Source organism: Mustela nigripes, chromosome 2 (genome assembly GCF_022355385.1).
Source record: "Mustela nigripes isolate SB6536 chromosome 2, MUSNIG.SB6536, whole genome shotgun sequence".
Lineage (NCBI taxonomy): Eukaryota > Metazoa > Chordata > Mammalia > Carnivora > Mustelidae > Mustela > Mustela nigripes.
The window spans coordinates 14152533-14177925 of record NC_081558.1 but is presented as its reverse complement, the minus strand read 5'-3'; the positions used below and the strand labels follow the sequence as shown (position 1 = coordinate 14177925).

General features: G+C 59.6%; 1 protein-coding gene across 6 annotated transcripts; it reads right to left on the bottom strand.

Annotated features, from left to right (window-relative positions):
• Positions 1-108: 108 nt before the first annotated feature.
• SSBP4 (single stranded DNA binding protein 4) lies at positions 109-15168 on the bottom strand. Of its 6 annotated transcripts, none has more exons than XM_059389442.1 (18): positions 14778-15168; positions 8113-8185; positions 7680-7741; positions 7505-7589; positions 3924-4013; positions 3367-3432; positions 3082-3141; positions 2927-2996; positions 2707-2774; positions 2553-2620; positions 2207-2252; positions 2068-2103; positions 1900-1954; positions 1738-1808; positions 1565-1643; positions 1125-1153; positions 739-962; positions 109-482 (listed from the first exon to the last, which is right to left on the bottom strand). In XM_059389442.1, the coding sequence occupies exons 1-17, from the start codon at positions 14834-14836 to the stop codon at positions 753-755; spliced, it is 1227 nt and encodes a 408-aa protein (XP_059245425.1). In that variant the 5' UTR covers positions 14837-15168; the 3' UTR covers positions 109-482; positions 739-752. The 6 variants fall into 6 exon arrangements, with proteins under 6 accessions (XP_059245425.1, XP_059245427.1, XP_059245426.1 ...); XM_059389444.1 differs by having other exon boundaries at positions 855-962; positions 14778-15166; XM_059389443.1 differs by lacking the exon at positions 3367-3432 and having other exon boundaries at positions 14778-15167.
• Between the last annotated feature and the right edge of the window lie 10225 nt (positions 15169-25393).

The window sequence follows — 25393 nt, the reverse complement described above, 5'->3', positions numbered from 1 at the left end:
CCAAACTGATGCCCCAGCTCTTGAAACTTACAGAACCCTGAGGCCTCTGCCTAACCCCTGATGGGAGGACGTGGCCACAAGCCACAGCGAAGAAATCTGGAGACCAGATACCAAAAACCAAAACCAAGTTACATTTATTGATGGGGCCCACCCCTGCCGTCCAGGGGAAAGGAGGTCCCCAAGAATCCCCCGGGGACAAAATAGAAATAGCGGGAAGGGCCTATACAGGAAAGAACGTCTCTGAGGTCCTTGCGTTTTGTTTTTTTATAAAATGAGAGTCCTTCGTGTGGGGCCTCCAAGCTGTCCAATCCTTCAACTGGATGGAGTACAGTCGCCCGAGGTGTGACCTCAGACCCTCACCCAGCAGACTGCCCCAGGCCCTGGGCCTTGGTCCCAGGCAGGGGCACTGGGCAGAAGCCGAGGCCGGCAGTGGGCAAGGGGCTGCTGCCCCATCACACGCTCATGGTCATCCCGGGCGAGTACTGCGGAGAGATGAGGGGGTGGCGCGCGGAGGCGGGCTCAGCTCTGGCCTACGCTGGGACCCGCCCCCCGGGGAGAATGGGGGAGGGGGCGGGGCGGAGGGAGGGGAAGAGAGGAGTGGCGATGCGTGGGGAGACTGCCCTGGGGTGTGGGTCCCAGGATGGGGTGGGGACAGGGAGGAGAGCCGGTGAGATTAGGGCGGGAGTGGGGGAGGGAAAGAGAGGGGGGAGGGGAAGGATGCCGCGGCCGCCCCCCCACCTGGCCCGCCGCGGTCACGGTCTTGCTCTTGCCCCCCGGCCGCCCCGCCGGGGCCTGCCCGCCAGGCCCCTCCGGCCCGACGCCGCCGCGGGGGGGGAGTCGACGCAGTCGCTTACGCTTTCGCTCGGGAACGGGTGCAGGAAGGTCCCGGCAGCCGCCATCTCACCGTCGTCCCGCGGGGTGCCCGGGGCGTTGCTCAGGCCGGCCACGGCGCCGGGGGAGCTCTGGGGGCAGCCGCGGTCAGCGTAGGATTCCCCACCCCGCGGGCCGGGCCCTGCCCACGGCTCCGCCCAACCCCGATTAGGCCTCCCAGCTCTGACCCAGCCCGCATCCCCGCACCCAGGGAGTCCCAGGTTCCGCACCCACGCAGGACCGCGGCCCCTCACCTTCGGCAACCCGTCCATATCGCCCGAGCCTGTGGACCAACAGACCGCGGACCGTGGCTCAGATGTGCCTGCGACAGGCCAGCACCAATGCCCCGCTCCCCCCAGCCCAGGGTCAACTAACCCCTTCCTGAACTTGCTGCGTGGCCCTACCTCCGTCCCTGGGCCCAGCCCGCTGGGACCCCGCTGGGGGTCTCGGATGGAGGGTCGGGACAGGGGTCAGTGATGGCACTCTTGATTTAGTTGCTGGAACTCCCCACACCCCGCACACCTTCCGCCACTTCCCCCCTTGCAGCCCCTGCCAGTGGACTTGGGGCGCAACCGGGATGCCAGCAGAGAAACTGGGGGGGGTGGGGCAGGAGCATCCGCCAGGGGGCGCAGAAGGCTCGCAAAGTAGCAGGGGTGGGGAGTGAGGTGTGCGTCTCTACTCAACGCCCACTCACCCAGGGATCCGTTCACGTGGTGAGGTTCCATCGCACTCATGGCCGCCATGGGGCCCTCCGGACCAGGGCCAAGCGGGAACTGCGGGCGGGGGGCAGTGTGGGACTAGGGCCATCAAATCCCCAGCGGGGCCACCGCCTGCCACAACACCCACCCTGGAACCCCCACAACTCACATTAGCCCTGCCGGCGCCCGGCCCAATAGGGTTCATGATAGTGTACATGTTCTCGCTGGAGTTGGTGGAGTCTGGGGGAGATACCGGAGCGTAAGGGGAAGGGCTGCGAGGAGTTCTCCAGCCACGCACACCCCTCCCTGTACCCCGCCCAGGCTGCAGCACCTCCAGGGCTGGGCATGATGGGTGTTCCAGGGGGCCCACCTCCTCCTGGGGGTCCCTGCGCAAGGAAGGAGACAGAACATGAGAAAGACCCCCCCCCCCCCATCTGCCAACCACCACCCCTGCCCCCTGGCTCGAGTGGCCCAGCCACTGCGTCACTCAGTCACTCACCGTGTAGCTGCCGGGGGAGGAGGAGGAATAGGGAATCTGGGGAGAAGGGCAGCCATGAGAAGTTGCCCTGCTGTACCCCCACACCGCTCATCTGCTCATCCACCCACCACCCTCCGGGGGCAGCCAGCCCGCCTCTCACCGAGTTTCCACTGGGGCTGGCCCAGGGGCCTCGCACTCCAGGGCCCCTAGAAGACACAGTGGGTGGATCCCAGGGTGAGGCCAGGTGGTATACAGCCCCCTACTACACATTTCGTGACCTCCCCCACTCTGCCCCACCGTCCCCCAAACAGGGCCGCAGAGCAGCCCATGTTGGCTGAGAGTTGGTACCCAGGGATGGATTCCAGTTAGCCTCCGAATCCCATCCTATCACTCACTGGCCTTTGGGCCTCAGTTTACCCCCCAATACAGAGTAAACCACCAGAGCGGTTGTGCAGACTGAGTATGCCCCAGCAGCGTCAGCCCATGAAGCTGGGTGCTGGCCTTACATGTTCATGGTGGGCAGGCCCGGGCCAGCGAGGGAGTTGGGTGGGGGCCGCATGCCACCTCCGTAGTTCTGGGAAGGCAAAAGCATGTTGAATGCAGGCCAAGATGTCGGGGAAATCCCTGGAAGCGTACCCTCTCTCCTGGCCCAGCCCTTACCTGGGGTCCAATGCTGGCCATGCCCCGTGGAGGTGTCACTCTCTGCATCGGGCCCAGGCTAGGATGTCCTGGTGGGGAGGGAGGCAGGAGGAAGGGGGCTCAGGCCAGGAATACTCCCCAGTGTGGACATGCACTGGAGGGGGGTGGCTCTGCACCAGCAGGCAGCAGGGACAAGGAACTTGGAGCAGAGGGTGGCAGCAGCGGGAGCTTCCCTACTCACCCTGAGCACGCGGGGAGGGTTCCATGGTGCCAGGGAGGAGGGGCTGGGAGCCGGGGAGCCCCACAGGAGGCTGCAGAGGGGGTGTGGCAGCACTGAGCGTGGGTACCCCCGCGCTGGCCCAACTCCTGCCCCCCCTCCCCTCATCCCTCTCTCACCTGACTCGGCATCCGCAGGGTGGGCCGGGGGCCCCCTGGGAACCGCGGTGACATGAAGGGCTGGAAGAGGTGGGCCGGGGATCAGCACCTCCCACCGCCCGCTCACCCCCCAAAGCTACCCCATTCCTGCAGCCGCCCGGGCCCCCAGCCTGGACAGCCCCCCTCCTCCAGGACCAGCCAGCAAAGCACAGCCAGCCAGTGCCTGGTGCGTGAGTGCGGTGGGGCTGGGGGCTCCATCTGCGGGGATGTGCGTGTGCAAAGGGGCAAGGCATCACAGGTCCTTACCTGAACATGAGGCCCCATCATGGGGGCGTTGGGGTTGTGGGGGGGTTGCTGGGAGCCGGGGGGGCCCTAGGAGGACAGAACCAGGTGGGTTGGGAGGAGCGAGGTCCACCGAAGCTTCACTGTTTTCTGTGGCCCTACTGAGCATGGCCAGGGAGGGTGAGGGGACACCATGGAGGTGGGAGGGTGGGCCAGCCCTGTGCTCCCCCGAGGGGAAGACGGGGTTTGGAGTGAGGGGCCCTAGGGAACAGTCACAGGCAAGACCCATGGCTCAGAGAGCCATGCTCTGAAGCCCTTAGCAACCAGGCCCACACTGGCCAACCTCACAGAGACGCCTCCCTCTCCTGCTTTGGGGCCCAGCCCAAACGGTCCCACCCCTGCCCTTGCCACCAAAGCCACCACACAAATACCCACCTCTTGGAAAGCCCCCGACCCACCTCCAGCCGGCCTGGGCCTCTCCCCTTAAGATCCACCGCCCCCCACCCTCACGGCCCATGCCTTCACCCTCCAACATATGCCCACTCAAGTTGGAGAACAAGGGGCACCGGCCCTGGCTGTACCTGGAAGAAGCCGGGGGCCATGGGGCCTGCTGCCATCGCGTCGTTGGGGGCCATGCTCCCCATCACAGGACTGGGGGCCGCTACAGCACTCTGCAGGGGTGAGGAAGACCAGGAGAACTAGCTCTCTTCACTTCCTGCTGAGTGCCCCCTCCTACCTGCAAACAGCCCACTCTGCAGAACAAGGAGCCTGGGCCGTGGGATCCTCCACCCTGGTGAGGGTGTGAGGACACCTGGAGGCTTCTCTACATGAAGGAGGAGCCGCTGCCCCAGTCCCCAGCCCGGTGTCAGCTGCCCCCACTCAGGGCTGCTCCTTTGTCCTCAAACCTGCTGTGTGGACACAAGACACTGGCAGTGGTCGGGGCCCTGCCTGACGCCACCCACAGCCCAGGGAGGAGGCCAGAGACTTGGGGATCCCAGCTCCTAAGGAGTCAGTCCCAAGCCTGAGGATTCTGGGGGTCTGAAGATGCCAATGACCCAGGACCTCCGTGGGCACGTGCCCCCCGCATCTGGCACGGCTCGCTCTTCCCATCGGAATTTCACCTCAGACTAGTGGGCGCGTCATCCCTGACTCTAGCCCCAGCCCCACGTGCCCCAGGTTCTCCTGGCTGGGAAGACGGACTAGCTGGACTCCCAGCTCTGCCCAAGACACCCAAATAAACAGAAATCAACTGGCAGCTTCAAGGTGAACCTCCCTCCCAAAAGGCTCCTGCCGGGAGCTGCGGGGGCAGAGCACCCCCCTTCCAGTCAGGAGGGTGAAGAAGAGCAGGACTAGGGGGCGGGGTGTCTAGGCTCCAGACCTCTCTTCAGTTGGAGGAGGGGAGAAGACCGGGTGCTAGACAGGGGAGTTCCCATGTCAGCCAAGGGTGGAGATGCTGGTGGCAGGCCAGAGCTGGCAGGGGGACAGGCTGACAGGCCACTTCCTCTGGTAGGTTCCAAGTCCCAGGCTTGTCTGCCTTTGGGAACAGAGGAGGGAGGAGGGAAATGGAGGCCTAGTCTACAGGGTAGAGGGAACACATTAAGGGACAGGGAAGGAGGACTCTGCAAGGACTGAGTAAAGACAGTACTTCTGTGGGGGCCCCTCCTCTCTTGCCTGCTGGATCATCTGCACCCACTCCACCCCCAACGGGATCTGAGAGGGAGGGGATGGTCTGCTTGGGACACAGCTCTTCCCAGCACTGACCCAGCCATCACATGGGGATGCTCAGGAATTTGTAAAACTGCAGCCACTTCGGCTCAGAGAAGTGAAGCATTTTGCCCACAGTCACACAGCATTTCCTGCTCCAAAGAAGCAGGGAGAGGGCCCCTTGGCTGGGTCAGAGCAGGACCCCTGGAGACATACTCCTCCCCTTGGGTATTGCAAGCTGCCCCTTCTCAAAGATCAACCTCCAAAGGTCTCCTACCCAGGTCCCAAGCTGGGGGGGCGGGGGACATGCCTTCCCTGGCCTATGGTGACTGAAAACAATCCTAGGGCCCATCACCAACCTTTTGAAAGCCCAAGAGATCCTAGGAGTGGGGGATAAAGCTCTCACACCCTCCAAACTGCCAGGTCCCCCCTGCCTCCACCCATTCCCCCCCACGGACACACACAGCCTGACAGCTGGAGCGCCTACTGTATTCTCAAAGGCGCCTGCCTCAGTGGCTGAAGGAGGCACTCAACTCCCCCCAACCTACCCCACAGAGAGGATGGGAGAGCAGTCCCCCCTTTCAAGCCACAGCAGGCGCCAAAGCATTTCCTGGTCAGGAGGGAGGAGGGGGGGCAGCCGCTCTCTGGGCTGCCAACGAGGTGTGGGGGCAGGGAGAAGATGGGGTATCCCACACTCACTGGGGCTCCCCAACTCTAGACCCAGAAAGGTTAATACAGGGCCCACCCTCACTGGCGGGTGGCCTGCGCGAGACCCCCCCCCACGTCAATCATCCACCCGGAGACGCCCTGGCCCATCCCGCGTTGCTATGACGATGGGTTGGGCGCGCTAGCGTTTCCTGGAGACGCCACAGTCGGCTGCCGGAAGGGGTGAACTGAGCCCCCACTCGGAGGGGGCCCCCGACCATGCGTGGGAGGCAAGCACGGTGCTCCCCCCACGTTAGAGCAGAGGCCGGGCAGGATGTGCGCCCGCAGCTACAGGGAACCCGTCACCCGGGGCGCTCCCTTCCCCCCCACCACGCCCGCTGTGCCCGCACTATCTCCCCCCGACGCACTCCGTTGCCATGGTAACCGTCGCGCTCCCAGAAGCGCGCTCCCGCCGACTGTGCTCTGCCTTCCTGCCCTCCCCAGAGGGGCCCTGAGAGGCCGCTGGGGGGGGGGGGGGCAGAGGAGAGGCCGGGGTAGGGGTGGGGAGGGAAGGGGGCACCAGCAGGCTGGAGGGGGCTAGGGCCCGACTGGGAATGAGCGCCCACGCAGAGTCATGCACGCACACAGCTCAGACACCCCTGGAGCCCCATTCTGGCAGAAGAGGGACCGGGGTGGGGGGCGGGGGCGGGAGGGACGCTTAGGGGCAGTGGAACCCAGTGGGGACCCAGGCTCCCAGGCACACTGTACAACAGGTGCGGAGCGGATTCCGGACATGATGACTACCCCTCGTGGACTGCACCCGGGCTCTAGAAAGGCGGTCACTTGCGGGGTGGGGGGAGGAAGCGCTTTTTGTGGGGAGGCGGTGCTCGACCTTAACCAATTGCAGAGCGATTGGTCGGCAGGACGGGCCACGCCCTGGGAGGCCCTAGAAGGCACAGCAGGGCACAGCAGGGTGGACTGCTCAGGCAGTGAAGCCGGCAGCTGTAGGAGAGTGGGTGCACAAGGGGGGGCGCGAGGGGAGAAGGGAGAACTCGCTTAGAGCTGCACCGCCCCTAGACGCCAGCTGAGCTGCTGCTTCCCCCTTGAGTGGGCCCGGAGGCCCCAAGCCCTTCCTGCCCAGCCGCAGACTTCTCTGGGAAGCCAGGTGGCCAAGCCCCACAGCCAGGACCAAGAGGATAAAGGCAGGGGCAGCCATCTGCTCCCCATGACGACGAGATGCCACAGCCCTTTCATGTTATTCCCCTCCTCTCCAGATAGGCCTTGGACCCGCACTCAGGAAGTGTCCCTGTGCTGGGCCTCTACTGCTGGAGGGTGCCCCTGCCCCTTAGCCAAGCCCATAGCCCCAGGGGCTCAAAAAGGCTGGGGTGGGAGGGGCTATGCCATGGTGGGCCCACCCCCCAACACACACACACACACACACCACACCACCACCACCACCACCACCACCACCCCACCCCAGGGCAGATGGGGAGGCAGAGCTCCCCACTCCCGGCTCCCAAGGGATTCAGATGAGGAGGAGGTGAGGTAGGGCTGGGGTCAGGAAGGTGGGGGGTGCTGTGGGGACCCTCAGGAGCTGGGTGCAATGGAAGGAGCCTCCCCCACCCCATGAGTGACTCTAGACTGAGGGCATAGGGAAGCCCCAGAAGTGGCCAACATCCCAGATTAAACCCCAACACCAGACCCACCTGCCCACCCCAGCCAGCCTCAGGCCATGCAGGCCCCCAAGGCCCCAGGCCCTGAAACTGGCCCATGCCCAAGAGCCCTGATCCAGGTCCATGGGGCAGGGACTCACGTAGTCCTGGAAGGCCTTGGCCTCATTCGAGTGCTCACACGCCTCTCTGCGGTCAGGTGCTGCACAGTACAAGTCCCAGAACACGCTGTGGGCGGCAGGGGGTGGGGGGGAAGATGGTTTCCCTAGGCGTCCCCACCCAGTCCGGCTCCATACCCCCCACCAGCCCCACACGCACCACCACCAGGAATGCAGGAAGCCTGGGGGCTCCCCCAGCGTAATGTTCTTCTCCCATCGGATCTGCAGGGGAAAAGCAAGATGGTGAGGGGGACCTGCTGCCCCGGCCCGCCTGACCTGTTCCAATGTGAGGCAGCCCCAGCCCAGCCTGGTACCTGGGGAATGGGGAACCAGCCACCCCAAGCAAGGGTGCGGGGCAGGGGACAACCGGGTCAGGGGCAGAGAAGTGGGCACAGATCCTCAGATGGCCAGACAGATGCCCTGATCCCAGCCCACGGACCCTGACCCCCCCAGTCCTCAGTCCCCAGAGCCAGCAGAGGAGCAACCCAACCCCACCACTGGAGCCCCAGTGGAAGGGGGTGGAGAGGACGCCAGGGTATGGGTAGTAAGGAAGGATCCTGCCTGGGGGGCTCTGCCTGGCAAGGCTGGCTTACCTCAGAAAGAAAGGTCTGGGCTGACTTCTGGGCACCGACGTGCAGCAGGTACTCGTACACATAGAGCGCCAACCTGCAGGCAGGATGCCGACCAGTTTAGGCTCTCCGGAGGCCTGCAGCTGTCGCCACAAGCCCCTCCCCAAGGGTCCCCGGGAGAGGCCTCGGTGAGCCCTTTCGTGACACCATCCTCAGCCTCACTCACCGCCCCTTACTGGTTCCCCAACTGCCCCCCCCCCCGCGCCATTTCTCCCACCCTGACGTGACGCCTTCATCAGGTGCTCAGTCCCGCCAGCTCCTACATATTCATCCACACCCAGCCAGCAGGCCCTTCATCTACGCAGCACTCCTGCAGTCCCCGACCCCTGACTTGCAAGCCACCCCTTATGTTCAGTTCCACATCCCCTCATGGGCCAAGTCCTGGCCCTGTCCTTCCAGTGTTGAGACCCCAGAACAGCCTTCATCCCCCAGGACGACCTGGCCAGGAGAAAGGGCTCCTGAATGTCACACCAGATTAGACCCTGGGTGGGGTCTCCCAGCGGGTACCTGAGGCCATGTGGCCAGGGCCCAACACCTAATTTCCTTCTGGCTTTCTCTGCTAGGGAAAGAAAGGTGTCCTCTAACCTGAGGTCTTCCTCCTCTAGATGCCCCCATAACCCCATTTTCTTTTTCAGGTCAAGAGCCCATCTACCATTGGGGCCATGACCCAGCTCCACCAGCCCCGCAGGAGTAGTATGGACAAGTGAGGGCAGGTGAGGGGCCACCGGGCCGGTGGTGCCACTTGGCTGCTATGGCACTGCCTTGTGGAAACACAGTGCCCAGTACTCCTGGATGGACCAGCCTGGCTGCTACATGCCCCTAGAACACAGCCACCTTCTGACCAGCAGGGTCCTCCACAGGCCACACAGGAATGCTGGGCCGTCTACACCATCTTCGGAGCCTCCACATCCTTGGCCCCGACACCCCTCCCTCATCAGTCCTCCCCACCAGCAAGCAGAAATACTTCCTGCCGGGGCGCCTGGGTGGCTCAGTGGTTTGGTCTGCTGCCTTCGGCTTGGGTCATGATCTCAGGGTCCTGGGATCGAGCCCCGCATCGGGCTCCCTGCTCCGCAGGAAGCCTGCTTCCCTCTCTCTCTCTCTCTCTCTGCCTGCCTCTCTGCCTACTGGTGATCTCTGTCTGTCAAATAAATAAATAAAATCTTAAAAAACAAACAAACAAACAAACAAACAAAACTTCCTGCCTCCTGGGGTCACCCACTTCCCAACCATCCACAGTTACTGGCCCTTCCCAGTGCTCCCAAGAACCTACTGTCCATCCAGGCCCCACATAGGCTGAGAGGGTAGGGTCTAGATCCAAGACCGGGGGGCTCCCCAAGGGTTGCCCTGAGCTAGAAGCCCTTCCAGGACGCCTCTCCACTCAGTTGGCCACCCTTCCCTGGCTGAGGGCCCCATCCTAAAATAACCCTGCTTTGACTCATGTTCCTGTTCTCTCTCACCTTCCCAGCCAGGCTTCTTGGTCCTCACATCCCCGCTCCCCATCAGATCACCCCCCACTTCCTCAGCTCCCCTCAGACCTTGAGGAGGCAGCTCTTGCCATTCTGTCCCGGCCCCTGCTCCCTGCTCCCCACCACTGCTTCTGCTCTTACCCTGGATCCTCTTCCTTCCTCCACCCGTTTTCATGCATTCAACACTCGCCCAGCACATTTGTGCAGTATACGTTACAGACACATGAACCCCTGGAGGCTACCTGAGGAGTTCTATGGTAGGCAGGAAGGTAGTGCGTGCTAGGGGAGGACAAGAAGCAGATGTTTGAGGGACTGGGGTGGGTGGACCCAGGGCAAGGTGTGCCCCCCACTCCCATTGCACCAGATGAGTTGTGACAGCCACCGACGGGACAGGGCACCGTGGGGCATAGCTCATGGTGGTCCCGTCGCTCCAAGTGTGGGTTTTCCTCAAGACCAGCTATTGACTCGGCCACATGATCACACTGCTCTCTCAGCCTCCCTGGCCCCACAGCCTCCAGGTTTAGCTGCCCAACTCACTGCTAGGATTCTCTTCCTTTTCAGAGGCTTCCTGAGCCTTCAAGTAGTCTGCATCTGCTGGCCCAGCGTCCATCAGTGAAGGAACAACGGGCTGAAGCAGAGCCAACCAGCCCAGGCCTGCCCGTCCCCTCCCCCACCCTCCACGCAAGGAGAGAGGCGGACGAGAGATCCAGCCAGCCCCTCACCCATTCTGGGGGTCACTGCAGGAAGCAGGAAAGTTTGGGGGTGAGATGCCCAGAGATAAGGGAGTCGGATGGGATGGGGGAATCAAGCTAGGCAGGTGTAGGGAGAGGGACAGGGAGACTGCAGTCTTGCCCTTTGGGCATTCTGGCTCAGAAAGCTTCCTGAAAAAGTGACCCTTGGCTCCTACCACATCCACCAAGGACTCAACACCGCCAGCCATCAGGTCCTCCCACATCTCCCTTTTGCCCTCAACTGTTCAGAGGTGGCACGTGACCCAGGATGCAGGACCCCACTCCTGCCTGCTCCCCCTCCCCCTCCACTAGCCCTGCCCCAGCTCAACCCTGGGCCCTAGCTTCTCGCTGGGTAGCATCCTCGCCCGCTTTGATGACATCTTTGTGCAGATGCCCAAACTCGCGGTTCACATGACATCTTCAACATGCTTCAACAGTGGACTATCTTCAACACGCTCCCCACGAGCTTCTTCCTTTCCCACCTCCCCTGTCCCATCTGACTTGGGTAGTCTGGCCTTGACTCATAAAAAGATATACACAGGTGCATGACTATCCACCCAGCCATCCCCCTGAGATCACTGCACTTACTGAATGTCGGGGAAAAACTTAAGGAAAACACTCTCTCTTCTGCTTTGGAGCCCTCCTCTTGCCTTCTCTACCACACTGGGTCCAGGCCACTACCACCTCTTGCTTGGATTTCAACAGGGCTCCCCCAGGGGCTACTCTCTCCCCAGCCTCTAGAGTCTCCACATACACATGTACCCTACAGCACTCCTTCAGTCCTTCCAATGCCCCAGCACACGTACAGTGGCCCCCCCCCTCCACCCCAGGGCCTTTGCACAGGGAGTTCTCCCACCTGGGGGCACTTCCAGCTAAAAACCTATGTGGCTCAAATGTCCCCTGGCACAGTCTTCCCTGCCACACCTCACCTCCACTTGCCCCATCCACCCTCCGACCTCCTTATTTATCCCCTTCTGACACAGGTCTCTCTGCTCACTGCCCGCAGCTCCTTCTGAAACAGCTTTGGGAGGGCAGGGGCTTGGTCTCTTTAGCTCACGACTGAACGTACAGCTGCACCCGGGGCTTCCTGCGCCCCTAGCTACCCCAGATGAATGAACAAACCAACATGGGGACTCCCTCCTGCGAGAACAGGATTGACACAGGCAGTCAACTGGCAAGCACCAGTAAAAATCAAAATCAGCTTAGTATTTTGATGTTAAGGATTTGGGAGTTTTATCCCCAAAGCAAAGAGAAGCCAGAAAATATTTTAAGTTTTGTTGGTTTCTCTTAAGTGTTCGTACTCTCATTTTTACCAGGATAGAGTCTCAGGGAAGGACTGTGAGCTGTTTTGTTTTGAGGAAAAACTTTTGAAGCCTGGACATTAGACCATGCTGTTTGAGACACACAGGAGCCTCCCACCTGAGGTGTCCTGCCCAGCCCTGATCTCAGTTACGGGGAAGGGCCTGGGCTCTGAATCCAAATCCTGGCATTCCCACCCCTAACCAGGCTGGCAAATGACCTGTGGAACAAAGAGCACACTTATGGGAGGGGCTTCTGCTGTAAGAGGACAAGTGGATGGATACGGGGGAGTGTCCCCAGACCCCAAGTGTTCACAGGAAGAAATGCACGAAGGGTTGCTCAGGTGACAGAAGGGGACATTAGAGCCTTGGAGACTGCAATGTGGCCCCACACTGAGCAAGAACTAAGGCAGGGGCACCTGGATGGCTCAGTGGGTTGACCCTCTGCCTTCTGCTCAGGTCATGATCTCAGGGTCCTGGGATCCAGCCCTCCAAAGGGCTCTCGGCTCAGCAGGGGGCCTGCTTTCCCCTTCCCCTCTGCCTGCCTCTCTGCCTGCTTGTGCTCTCTCTGTCAAATAAATATATAAAATCTTTAAAACAATAAAGAACTATGGCAGGTAACAGAAGTTCTGAGCACTAGTACAGTGTCCTCCTCCTGCTTAAAGCCTCTGGACTTGCTCCTGGGGGCTGGGAGACGCCCTCTACTCAGGGCCTTGTATCCCTTCCCAACAGAGGGACACTCCAGCCCACACATTTCTTTCCCCAAGCCCCTTCACCCGGCTACCCTCAAGGCCAGGCCTTTGGGTGTCTCCTCACCATCTGCCTGGCAGCCCCCATGCTTGCCCCTTCTCCCAGCCAGTGGCCTGGGTGATGTCCCCCACTCACAAATTCGCCCTCTGTCTTCCTCCTCCTGTTCCTTCCTTCTTCTCATGCCCTTCCTTGGAAGCTTCCCTGTGTCCCCTGGCTCTGCTCAGCCTCCAGGACTCAGTTCAGGGATTCTTTTCTCAAGAACCTTTCACTCATTTGCCCTCCAAACAAGGATGCCCACAGCCACACCTGGAAGCCCGGCAAGAGACAGAGCAAACCACAAGGTGATTCCCTCACCTGCTGGGCAACGGAACGAACTACCTGTGGTCAGGTGCCCCTTCTCAAAACCAATCCCAGCAAAAAACACAACACACCAACCACGGTTGTCATTTACAGAACTATTTAAACCTACCTGGCAGGACTTCACATCGGCAGAACCTCTGGGGCCACAGAGGAAAGGATATAAAAGGGACTAAGGGGACTTCCACTAACCCTGTGACCTTGGTCCTCTTATTTAAAAAGCCTCGAAACCAAGGACCAAATGCAAGTGCTAGTTAGTCCTGGGTGGTAGGTGCCCTCCAGGCTGCCCTGTAGGCTGGGAATGTTTATTATTGGATTCACCATCCGCGCACCCAGCAGGTACTCAATCCATTTTGGGGACAGGCTGTCCCAGACCTAGTGCTGAGATGAGGAGCAAGAAGTGGGCCCAAGACAGGGACCCGGGAAGGAAGAAGGGCAGGAGGAGGCAGGACTGCCAGCCGGGAGAAAAACAGCACCACAGAGGGGCATTTGGGTGGCTCAGTCGTTAAGTGTCTAAGCGTCTGCCTTTGGCTCAGATCATGATCCCAGTGTCCTGGGATGGAGCCCCACATCAGGTTCCCTGCTCCTAAGGAAGCCTGCTTCTCTCTCTCCCCCTTCCGTGCTTGTATTTCCTCTCTCACTGTCTCTCTCTCTGCCAAATAAATAAATGAAATCTTAAAAAAAAAAAAAAAAAACCAAAAACCAAAAAGAAAAAAAACCCAGCACCACAGAGCTGAGGACCTGAGCAGTGTAGCCTCCCCACACCCCCATTTCACAGAGGAAGAAACCGAGGCCCGGAGACAGGAAGTGGCTCCGCTGGTGGCTGCCTGTATGGGGTCCCCTCCCTGCAGCCTCTCACCCCTGTCCTTGTGAGAATCCTACAAGGCCGGCTGTCCATATTTCAGAAACGGATGCTCAGAGCAACCAGCCATCCTCTCCAGGGTGCCCTCCCCCCTCCTGCCTTCTGAGATCTCTCCCGCGCCCCAGACCCAGAGACATCCCTCAGCAGATCGCTTCCTCTCCAGGGTTCGGGCACCCCCACGGATGAAATACGGGATGTGACCATCTGGTGTTTTCTAAACTTTCTTTAGCAGCAGAACCCTATCTCCAAACCAAGGCTCCGATGGGACCCTCTCGAAGCAATGGACAAGCACAGGACGGGTCTGGCCACCCAGGGGGGCTGGAAAACAGGCACGACGGGGCCTTTAGCCCCGGCAGGAGGTGTTTTTGCAGCAGATCGTAGAGTCCTCCCACTGTGAGCCGTGTGGCCTCCCCTGGGGACCCACCCAGCCGCCAGCGCGGGGGCCGCCAGCCCTCACGCCCTCTCCTCGCGCAAGCTCTTCCCGACGTGCAGGAGTCCCCAACTGGTCAGAACCCCACCCCACCCCATCCACGGCCCCAGCAACTTCGCTGGAGACCGGGAGATGCCGCTCCCGGGCGCGACCTCGCGCGCACGCGCGTCCGCAAACTAGCGCACCCAAGACTCGACGGTCGGGAGGTCGCGCGCCCCCTCAAATCCTGCGCCCTCGAGTCTCGCGCGCCCCCGCAATGTCGCGACCCCTCCAGCAGGTCGGGTCTCCGCAGCCCTCGGGATTCACGCGCCCCCTCAGATCTCGCGAACCTCGGGGCTTCCCGCGCCCCTTCAACTCTCACGACCTCTCTGCTCTCGCGCACCCCGCCCCCTCCAAACCTCACAACTCCTGGCGCCCTTCGCGCCCCCCAGAGTCTCAGCGCCCCCTCAAATCTCGCGAACTCTCAAGCACCTCACATGCCTTCGATCCAGCACGCTCCCACATATCTCGCGACCCCTCGAGCCCCTCGGGCCTCACGCGCCCCTCAAATCTCGCGCCCCTCGGGTCTCGCGCGCCCCCGCAAATCTCGCGACCCCTCGAGCTCGCTCGGGCCCCGCACGCCCTTCCCCCGCGCCCACGTGCCCCGCGCGGTGCCCGCTGGCATTGGGGCCCACGGAAGCTGCGCGGCCGCCGAGCCCCGCCCCCGGCTCCCGCGGCCCCTGCCCACCGACTCACTTCTCGCGGGCCTGGCTGTCGGAGGGCACGGCCGAGCCCTTGCCCCCCTTGGCGTACATGCTGCTCGGAGCCGCCGCCGCCGCCGCCGCCGCCGCCGCCGGGGCCCACACCTGTCAGGCGGCACCGCGGGCCGCGCTAGCGGTCGCCATAGCTACCCCGCGCCCGGGGCCTCACCGCCCCGAGCCCCGCGCGGGCACCGCGGGCATCGTCCGCGCGGGGGAGCTCCAGACTGCCAAGGCGGCGGCGGCGGCGGCAGCGGCGGCAGCTCCAGCTTCAGCTCCAGCCACGGGTTTTATTTTCTTCCTCTCTTCCCTCAGCGCGGGCTGTTCCGGGAAGCGCGCGCCCCCTCCTCCCGCCGCGCGCGCCCCCGCCTGCCGCCTCCCTGCCGCCCGCGGGCGCCGCTCTTAAAGGGGCGATGGCGGGCGCGCGGATGGGTCCCTCTGTGGGGACCGTGGGCCGGGCGCGCACGCGCAGTGCCCGCCGCGGGAGCGGGGGGGCGGGTACACACACGCAGGCACGGGTGGGGACGGCCACCTGGGGACACGCAGCAGGATACAGTCGATCACGGCTACACGCACACTCCCTCAGATAGGACCAGCCCCCCAAATTGTACGCCCAGGAACACAGCCACACACAGTTGCAGCTACACTCTCGGACACCGAACTACACACATCCACACAGCTCCTGGAACAACCGGTGAGAGTTCCATAAAGCAATAGGCAGTCACGGGGGTACCACCCCGCAGAACTACCCCCACGCAGCTTGAGAGGGAACGCCACACACACAGCTCACCCAGGGAAACGTTGTCATATACACAGAGGTATACACAGTGGCTATCAGAACAGCAAAACACACAGATCACCACTCACACAGACACACAACCAGAGAGACACACTGAAACTCAGCTATGCTGCAGCTTCAGACAAGTTGTGGAAAGAGTCCATTCAGCTACTTACGATCACCCTGGGCCACACGGTCACCCTGGGGAACACAGTCACAGCCTACGCGGGGCTCCACGCACAGACCTGGGGTCTCCCAGTGCCACAGATGAGTCAGTGTCACACAGTCACATGGCTTGTGGACACTCACACACATGCAACACAAAGACAACCACACGAGGGATACCTGGGTCACATGCTGGGAGCCGCCCTGCCCGGCCCCACAGTCACACCCTCTGTCAATAGTAGCCCCTGGGTGATTGTCAACTAGGTCATTTCTTGCTGCTGTTTCTCAACTTTTGTGTTGGCTCCTGTAAATGGGGCCCATTCCACCTTTAATTGCCCCTCTGCAGGAGTCAGGAATCCATTCCCCCTCCTGGGGCCCTTCTCCCTCCAGAGGGTGTGAGATTGGGGAGGGGGGGGGAAGGGGGGGAGACAGACGCAGAGATAAGGGCCCCAGGGCAAGGGTGCTTGGAAGGGGTGGCTACCTCTGCCCCAGACCTGCCTGGAACGAGGATGGGGGAGGCAGACCAGTTGTGATTCCAAGTCTGGATGTTTCTGTGAATACTTGACATGGGTGTTCGTTTTTCCTGTGCCAGACTGCGAGTGTGTGTTTGTGTCCGTGTGTGAGCACGTGGTTCCTGTGTGAGTGCACGTGTGCCTCGTTATGCCTGAGGGTTGGCAGGTACCCAGTGAAAGGTTGCTGTCTGGTCTACTGGCCCTGGCTCTGTGGCCAGTGATCGTGGGTCCTTGGTGCTTGTGGGGCCCCGAGTGACGCCGCCAGCTTGCGTTCACAAGTGTGTGTGCATTGCGTGCGTGTGCCTGTGCTTCCGCGCGTGGGTTGATTGCTAGCTCTAGGTGGTTGGTGGTTGTGAGCTAAGGTTTCCTGCGTGGTGCGTGTGTGTGTGTGTGTGTGTGTGTGTCTTGGGAGTACCCCCCGCCCATTGCGAGCTGACCCAGTTATACCTCCCTTTTAGAGGCCGCACCCCCCAGTGGGGATCCCCGACCGACCGTCAGGCCTTTTGGCGGCCGGGACGTCGGGAGACGCTGGGGTTCCAGACAGACGGAGAGGAAGGGAAGGGCCAGGCTGGCCCCAGCCCCGCCTCCATCCCGAGGGGCCTCGGCCGGGGTTGGAAGGGGACGCCAGCCCTTCCCACTTCCTGTCCAGCCGGTCGTCCCCTCCCCCAGCTTCCTCTCCCGCAGCACCCCCGCCCCCCACCCCAGAGCCCGGGCCGGCTTAGAGGAGGGGCCTGTGCTGCGAAGTCGTGGGGGTGCGGCCGCCAAGCTTCTGTAGGGCCTCCAGCTGGGAGCGTCAGCGCCCCAGACGCCACGGGTGGACATGGGCGTTAAGGGGACCCTCATCGGAATACCCGCTCCCAGTACCACTCTCCAGCGCCTACTTTCAACAAGACAGGGTGCTTCACCCAAGTCACACAGTGAATTGGTGACAACTGTGACACCCAAGGCCCTGCGGACGCTCCTCCTACCACCCCCTATTTATCTCCCAAAGCTCCGTGGCTCCCCAGGATTCTGTGTCCAGCGTGGGTCCCTCGCCCTCTCTGAGCCACGGTTCCTTGAGTCGTTGAATCCAACCTCCCACAAACATTTATTGAGCGTCTATTGTATGCAGGGCTCTGGGGACCCAGGCAGGACGCGTTGCTACTGTTTGTGGAGCAGAGATTCTGACGGAGAAGGCTGACCGTCAAAAGCTGGCGAGTCAGTAGGATAATTTCAGGGAGTACCGCATGCTAGGCAGAGGGAGGGGTTCTCGGTGGAGAGGACCAAGCAACGGGCGAGTGGGCCCGGATCCCGGAGCAGGGTGGAGGAGAGGGGAGAGAAGGAGGGAGACGGAGGCGCGAGCTGCGAAGGGGGAGGCGCGGCCGGTTGGAGAGACAGGCGCCGTTCTCATGGCAACGGGGACGGTTCTCCAAACAGTCTCGGTGCCGGCGGAAAAGTCCGAGAAGAGCGAGCTCTGGGCCCCACGCGGCGTCAGGGAAGCTGAGCCGCAAGCACACCCAAACAGGGCGCACGCCCAGCAAAAGCCGAACCCACAGAAGAGGCCCCCCCCCCGCCCCCGCCCCCGCCCCGATGCGAGGGAGGAGCATGGGAGGGGAGGAAAGTTTTGTTTTGTTTAGTAAGGGGAGGGGTGGATCTGAAAGATCTCAAAGCAAAATGTTCAGACTGCAGTCACAGAGGTGCAAAGGCCCTGAGGTGGGTGCACGGTTGAGGTGTTGGACGCAGAGGAGTGCAGTGTGGCTGGAGCAGGGGGAAGAGGGAGCCGGATCACTCCCGAGAGGACGGGTTGAGAGTTGTTCCAAGAGCAATAGGGAACAACGGGAAGGTGTGTAGCCATGAGGGGCTGGATAGGCAACAGGATTTTTCGGAAGCTCCGTGGGGCTTCTAGGTAGACTGGAGTGACATGGAGGAGGCAGGAGGTTGCCCCGGTAAGAGGCCCAGGCAGACCGGAGCTCTGAGCCATGGCACGCCCGGGAATTGATTAAAGGGCCCGGGTGGGGACCGCAAGCAGAAAAGGCTAAGCGTCTAGGATGGATCCCAGACCGGCCATCTCTCCACCAGCTCCCGATCGCCCCCGTGTGGCTGCGCGGGCACTGCAGCCTTGAGCCGATTCTCTCTGCCTCTTGGGATTACCACCGGACCGGGGCTGTTCCTGGGGGAGCCTGAAGCTGGCTGTGCTTGTAGGGCTGGAGGGTTGCCTGGAGGGGAGGCTGTCCCTCCCCATTTTGTTCCAGTCCTTCCCACCTCACGGTCTTTGCCCTAGCTGTTCCTGCTGCCTGGAGGGCAGTATGACTCCAGGCTTAGCCTATTCTAGTTCCTTCTCCGTCCCCCCATCTTCTCCCTCCTTCCCCTCTTTCTCCTCCCCTCCCTTCTTCCTGCCTTCCTTGGGCATCTTCCCTAGATCCCGGACTCTGTCTGCACCGGCCTTGGTTGGATTTGTCACTGTTACGATAAAATGATGCATCAGATAATCTGAGGGCAGCCTCCGCCTCCCACCGGATTTGTCCTCCCTACGGACCCAGCTCTGGCGGCCGGTGAATATGTTGCAGGAGTCGCTCGGAAGCGGCTTTGGGTTTTCCTAATGATGGTTATTCCTCTCCACTGGAGATGGAAGCAGCGCCCCCCACCTCCATTCCCATTAAAGTGGCAGGCGTGGGGAGGGGCCGGGATCCTCAGGGCGGCTCCTGCAGCCCCGCCCCGGCCCTGCGGGGGAGGCGGGCCACAGCTGGGAGCAGGGTCTGGGCCCTGAGATGTTTCCTCGCAGAAGCTGTAATTACGGGTAATTTTCTAACTGCAACACAAAAATTAAAACCCAAACAACACCGGGAAGGGAGAAGCCGCAACAGCCGGTGAGCGCTAGAGCAGGGGTGGGAGTTCCCGCCCTGGCGGGAGGACCAAGGCCCCCAGTCCAGGAATGCTGGGGGAGGGAGAGGCAAAGGCTCCCTCAGATAGGGTAGGATCCTTGAAGAGGCAGCAACCCCTTGGAGTTTCAGGTTCCTGTATTCCCAAGATGATTAACCAGAGGCAGAAGTCCTCGGATGGAGGATGAGCCTGGGTTTGAATCCTGGCTGTGCAGGTCCGCTTGTGAGTCTCTGAGCAGGGGAGGACTGAACTCCCAAGTGTGCAGAGCTGGGAGGAACCCAAGCGAGAGAAGGGACCCAGCAGGACCGGGAGGAGGAGCCCCAACCAAACCCACAGCACCGGCCCCTACCCCAACACCTGTGTCCATCCTCCACAAGGCTTAGCCTGAGCCAGTAAACTGCCCTGCTTCCAGTACTTTCTGTGGGCTCCGGCGCCCACAAATTAAGTCCCTGCCTCTTCTTCCTGCACTTGAATTCCAGAGCCAAACCAATCATTAGAAACTGGTGTACTCAGTCCGGGATCAGAGCATCCCTGGGAAATCCATCCTGCAGCCTCATTGGAGAGGCAGCCTCTCTTCTCCCCATGCTATAGAATGGGGAAACTGAGCCCTGAGAGGTACTGAGGGAGTCACATGGGTGACCCAGAGGCAGCACTTCACCCACTGTCATGCCTGCCCTGCCCTGCCTGCATCTGGGAAATTGGAGGCATTTTGTGGAAACCTCAGGCCTGGGGGGAAGGAGGAGGGAAGAGAGGAATGAAGGAGGGGAGAGCCTGTGGCAGCTACAGAGAAAGTTCTGCAGATAAAACTGAGGCTCAGCACAGGGAAGCAACTTGCCTAAAGACACACAGGAGTCAGGAATCCATTCCCCCTCCTCCACAACGTGGAGGTCCCACGTTGGGGTGCACTGGCAGCATCCCTCCCTTACCTCCCCTCTCCAGAGCTCCAGTCTCTTCCTGTGGCAGAGGAAAGAGTTTCCATGGCATCCTAAGGTCCCACTCTCTTTCTGGGAGGTAAAGTGGAGGAATCTTTTCTTCTCCATTTAGGAGTCCCTCAGCTTAATAACAACATTGGGGAATGGATGCTTGCTAAGCACCAGAATTTGGGTATTTTTTGTCCATGATCCTGTTGTATGCATCCAGTTCAACCCGACCCCAGGGCCTTTGCATGGCTGTTCTCCCTGCCTGGGACACCTTTCCTCCAGCCCTTCCCCATGTCCTGCTTCTCTTCCTCCTACAGGCCTCAGCTCCAGCAATATCTTCTCAGAGAGGCCCTCCAACCTGGGTCACATTGGATTTTCCTGAAAATGTTGATTTTGCACATTGATTTTGTATGTCACCAGTAATCCATGAGGCCCACGAGGGCAGAGAATTTGAATGTTTTGTTCAGTGCTCAGAGCAATGCTTGGCACACAGCAGGAGCTCAATAAACACCTGTTGCTAAACAAATGAATTAAAAATTACCACTGTCCCCTCTGTGCTGGGATCCGAGGCCACCAGTGTCCTCAGGGGTCTCAGCCTGACTGTGACACAACTGTCATTACCATCCTCCCATCATTACTGTCCTTCCTAGAGCCAGAGCCAGCTGAACCAGTCCAAAGGGCCAGGGACCAATTTTCTGTCTCTGCGAAGGCCACTGGCACCTGCAGTCCTGAGTATGGCCACACGAGGACAGCAGAGACTCACCGCACCTGCTCCCAGGGGCAGGACTTGCCCTGGTACCACTTCAGAATAGCTCTTGAGACCTCAAGTTTCAGGCTTGGAATGTTGTCAGCTTCTCTTGACCTTGTCCATGCCCCCAAGTTGGCTTCCAAATACATACTTATATTTTTTACATGTTGAATTATTTCATAGCAAAAAAGGAGACAAATACAGAAAAACCCCACCCAGTTCCCCTACAACCTTAAGAGACTTCCCGTTTTGAACTCTGACCTGTATATCTTTTGTCTCCCCCCCTTTTTTTTCTGCATTTCCCCCCCTCTGGCGGTCTTCCTTGCTTAACCTTTTCAAAACTGTGAACCACCCCGTCTTGCTCTCCAAATCCCCCCACACTGTCCTTAACTTTTTCTCCATGGAGCTATTACTTCCTAACCGCTTTTAAATTTGAAAATTTACGGCTCATGGTGCCCTCCCCAGTGGAATAGCAGCTCCTCAAGGTCACAAGTTTTGCTGCATTCAGTAGGCACTCAGTAAATATTTGAGGAAGGAAAGAAATCATACCCAAAATAAACAAATAAAGCCTAACAAATAAAGTACCTTCTTAGGCCACAGCTGCAGAGAATCGCTATCATGAACTCAAGTCCAAATCCATGTCTTTGGGAGTGACATGGAGATTCATTGGGTGCCTTGAAATAGTTCTGCAGCCGCCCTGCCCCCCCACCCCCGGTAGATGCAGACAAATGCATCTTGTGTTTGAGCACAGTGTAGCCTCATGGTCAGCCCCACAGATTCCGGGCTGACCTTCAGTTGCTGTAGAGCTTTGGGCAAGCTACTCAAACAGGCCATGCCTCAGTTTCCCTGTCTGTAAAATGGGGGAAGGTTCTTATCTGTTCCAATGAACTGGTAATGACAGTTCCTATCTCAAGCGGTTATCCTGAAGATTACGTCTCTCTTTTTTTAAGTTTATTTTTTATTTATTTTGAATAATCACTACACCCAATGTGGGGCTTGAACTCATGACCCTGAGATCAAGAGTTGCATGCTCTGGGCGCCTGGGTAGCTCAGTCAATTGATTATGCCCTCCGCTCTTCATTTTGGCTCAGGTCATGATCTCAGGGTCCTGGGGATGGAGCTCCACGTTGCATTCCGTGCTGAGAGGGAAGTGTGCATCGGGATTCTCTTTCCCTCTGCTCCTCCCGGAGCAACAAAGCAGGAACTCTCTTATCTCTCTAAAATGAATGGATAAATCTTAAAAAAAAAAAAAAAAAAGGAAAAAGGAAAAAAAGGTTGAGTGTTCTACCCACTGAGCCAGCCAGGTGTCCCAATCACTCCACCTGTCTTAATTTGAGGTCCCTGAGAAGCAGGCCCTAAAAACAGAATCGGGGAGCTTAACTGTTTGGGGAGGTCATTCCTCGCAGCCCCTGTCCCGGCGCGAGGAGAGAGAGGGAGCCCTGCAGGGGGCGCCAACCAGCACTCCCAGGGACGGGGCTCCCAGGGGGCCCTCTGAGCCACAGGCCAGAGCCCGCCTCGGTGAGGTCCTACCGGAGGTGGTGAGGAGCTGAGGCATTTCTAATCAGCTCGCCTTCCGTCCTGCGGTTGAGGACTGTCCCCAGGAGAGCCCTGCGGGCCAGCAGCGTGGCCTCCCCCCGCCGGAGCAGCCCTTGGCTAAGCAGCGAGCAGTGGACGGTGCTCGCTGACCTTGACCGCAGCCGCCTTGGTGCCCCATTTTGTTGCCGCCCCCCCCCCCGCAACCCCCCCCTCCGCCTGCCCCGACTCTTTCTGCATCGTTAAAAATCCAGCTTTAACCTTCTGAATTTGATGTTGGTGCATCGATGGGCCCTCATGTACCCCTCCCCCTCCTCCATGAGACACTCAGCCTGCGTCTTCAGTCGCACATGTCCCCCGTGCCAGGCGTTCACATCTGCTACTCGGCCCTTCGCAGCCGCCCCACGGGGTGGTTTTCACTGTCCGGCTTTTACAGAGGAGGAAGCGGGGGCGGAGAGAGATGAAGGCACCGGTTCTGGGTCATGCGTCGGTGAAGTGGCCAAGCCGACCTTAGGCAGTGTTTGACGGACGCACCCCTGATTGGCGGTCACCAAGTCGGCCCATAGTCCAGGTTTGCCCCTAAGTCAGCTCTGCGGCCCCAGCTGAGCCCTGGATTGTCACACCTGCCCCTGGACCTGATCTGCTGGCTCCAGAGCCTCTGAGACACCTTAAGATCCCCAGGCCTCTAGGCGGCCTCCACTGCTGGGCTGGGTGGCCTGGCACCCTGCCCTCCACCCTCCCCCAGGTGAGATGGGCCCCTCAGGGCAGCCCGGCCTCCCGGGGGTGCTGGGGAAGGATGTCTGGCATTCAAAGGTTGCACTTTGAACTCGTGGGGAATGGAAATGCCAGGACAGCGGCCCCAGAGCTCCAGAGAAGGGGACAAGTGTGAGATCCAGGACCTGGATGGGAGGTGGATAGTGGGGGAGGGCAAACCCTTGATCCCACTTCAGCAGCCCAGTCTCCAGCATACTGGGGGCAGGGCCCAGGCTGAGGCCTCACCCAGCACAGGTAGGTACATGGGGGTCAGAGGGTGTGGGGCAAATATGGCTAAATTGAAGGGGCTGTGGATTGGTGGCCCTGGATGTAGTTTATCCCCAGAAGCTCTGTCTTTGTCTTTGTGAGAGGTCTCTTTGTTTTCTTGGCTATTTTGGGGGGTCTCTGAAGATCTCTAAAGGTCTCCGAGTACCCTGGCGTATTGGGGATTCTGAGCTGTTCTAGGTATCTCTGGGGATTTCTGAAGGTCTCTAGGGGTTCCTAAGGACCTCTGGAAGTCTCTGTGCTGAGAGACTGGCCCTTCCTGGCCCTCAGGCTTTGTTTCAGACACAGGCTCAGGGCATGTCAGGCAGGGAGGAGGCGGAGTATAGAGATGTGCCCTCTGGAAGCTTCTGGTCCCCCTCAGGCAGTGGAGCCCATAGCTGCCCTGCTTCCCATAGCCTGGCCATGACCTGCTAGGGCAGCAGCAAAAGGACCCAGGCCCCAGGCTCATCAGACGGCTGGCATGCTCCAGAACCCAGGACCACCCTACATGCCAGCAATTTCGAGACCCCCCAAATCCCAGGACCTAGGCCTCCCAAACTTCAGACCCCTGTAAGTGTTCTAGACTCCAGGTCCCGCAGGTCCCCCACACCCACCTCCAGAACCCACTATCCTAGGCCCCAAGCCTGCCTCCCTCCGCCACCCCCCTCCCACATAACCCCTGTGCCCGGCAGTTCTCATTTCCTCATTTCCTCCTCTTCTAAGAGGCCTTAGTGCTGGTTGCTGCCTACTCCACCCAGGGTGTGGGATGTGGGGGACATCCACCCACACCCAGGCCTGAGGCAGGCTGCTGCCCCTCTGTCCCTCTTATCCCAAAAGCCTGAATGTCTTTATGTGTGTTTATTGGCTGAGTTCAGTGCTGTAATTAAAAAACATAGGGGGTGATGTTCTCCTGCCATCTGCCTGCTGCTAAGAGGGAAGCATGAATATTCGTTTTTCCAGTTTCATCCAAGGTTTCTTTAGCCAATTGAAATCTAGGAGTTTATTTTTTGGCCTTCTTTTTTTTTTTTTAAAGATTTTATTTATTTGAGGGTGCCTGGGTGGCTCAGTAGGTTAAAGCCTCTGCCTTCAGCTCAGGTCATGATCCCAGAGTCCTAGGATCGAGCCCCACATCGGGCTCTCTGCTCAGTGGGGAGCCTGTTTCCCTTCCTCTCTCTGCCTGCCTCACTGCCTACCCGTGATCTCTCTCTGTCAAATAAATAAATAAAATCTTAAAAAAAAAAAAAAAAGGATTTTATTTATTTATTTATTTTAAGATTTTATTTATTTATTTGACAGACAGAGATCACAAGTAGGCAGAGAGGCAGGCAGAGATAGCCGAGGAAGCAGGCTCCCCGCTGAGCAGAGAGCCTGATGTGGGGCTCCATCCCAGAACCCTGAGATCATGACCTGAGCCAAAGGCAGAGGCTTAGACCACTGAGCCACCCAGGCACCCCGGATTTTATTTATTTGAGATAGAGAAAGAGCCCAGAGGGAGAGTGAAAGGGAGAAACAGATCGACTAGGGCTCCATCCCAGGACCCTGGGATCGTGGCCTGAGTTGAAGGCAGATGGTTAACCAACTGACACACCCAGGCGTCCCTAAATAAATAAAATCTTAAAAATAAATAAATAAAAAAGAATTACCACCTTCCCAGCTTGCTTCTCACTTTTATTTTCCTCTGCATGGCTCCTTCTACCTGTGTCCCCTATTTTCCCGGTAGATCCTGCACGTCGCTGGTTTCTCCAATGGCTACAAGAAGCTCATGAGGACAAGGCTTTTTGTCTGTTTTGTTCAGACAAAAACTGTGTGCCTGGCACACAGTAGGTGCTTCATAAAGGTTTGTGGAAAAAGATGAGTGAGTCTTCCCTTCTCAGTTCATAGAGCACTATCATTTTGTTTTTATGACTCTGAGACATGCCCCCCCATGGATGAGCTGTTTTTCACCTACCCAACCCCTTAGGTTGCCCCCCCCATAACAACAATGTTACAGTGAATCATCTCTTAGCTGTGCTATCTTTTTGTCTTCCCTCTTTTTAAATGGGGCAAAAGACACTTAACATAAAATTTACCATTTTAGCCATT

Bases quoted from the DNA above. Each gene is read 5' to 3' on its own strand.
- SSBP4 (XM_059389442.1), bottom strand. From the start codon at position 14,836: ATGTACGCCAAGGGGGGCAAGGGCTCGGCCGTGCCCTCCGACAGCCAG. The intron at 2,775-2,926 runs GTGAGTAGGGAA...CCTCCCCACCAG, and splicing joins ACCCTCCCCGCGTGCTCAGG to GACATCCTAGCCTGGGCCCG. The intron at 2,621-2,706 runs GTAAGGGCTGGG...TTGCCTTCCCAG, and splicing joins TGGCCAGCATTGGACCCCAG to AACTACGGAGGTGGCATGCG.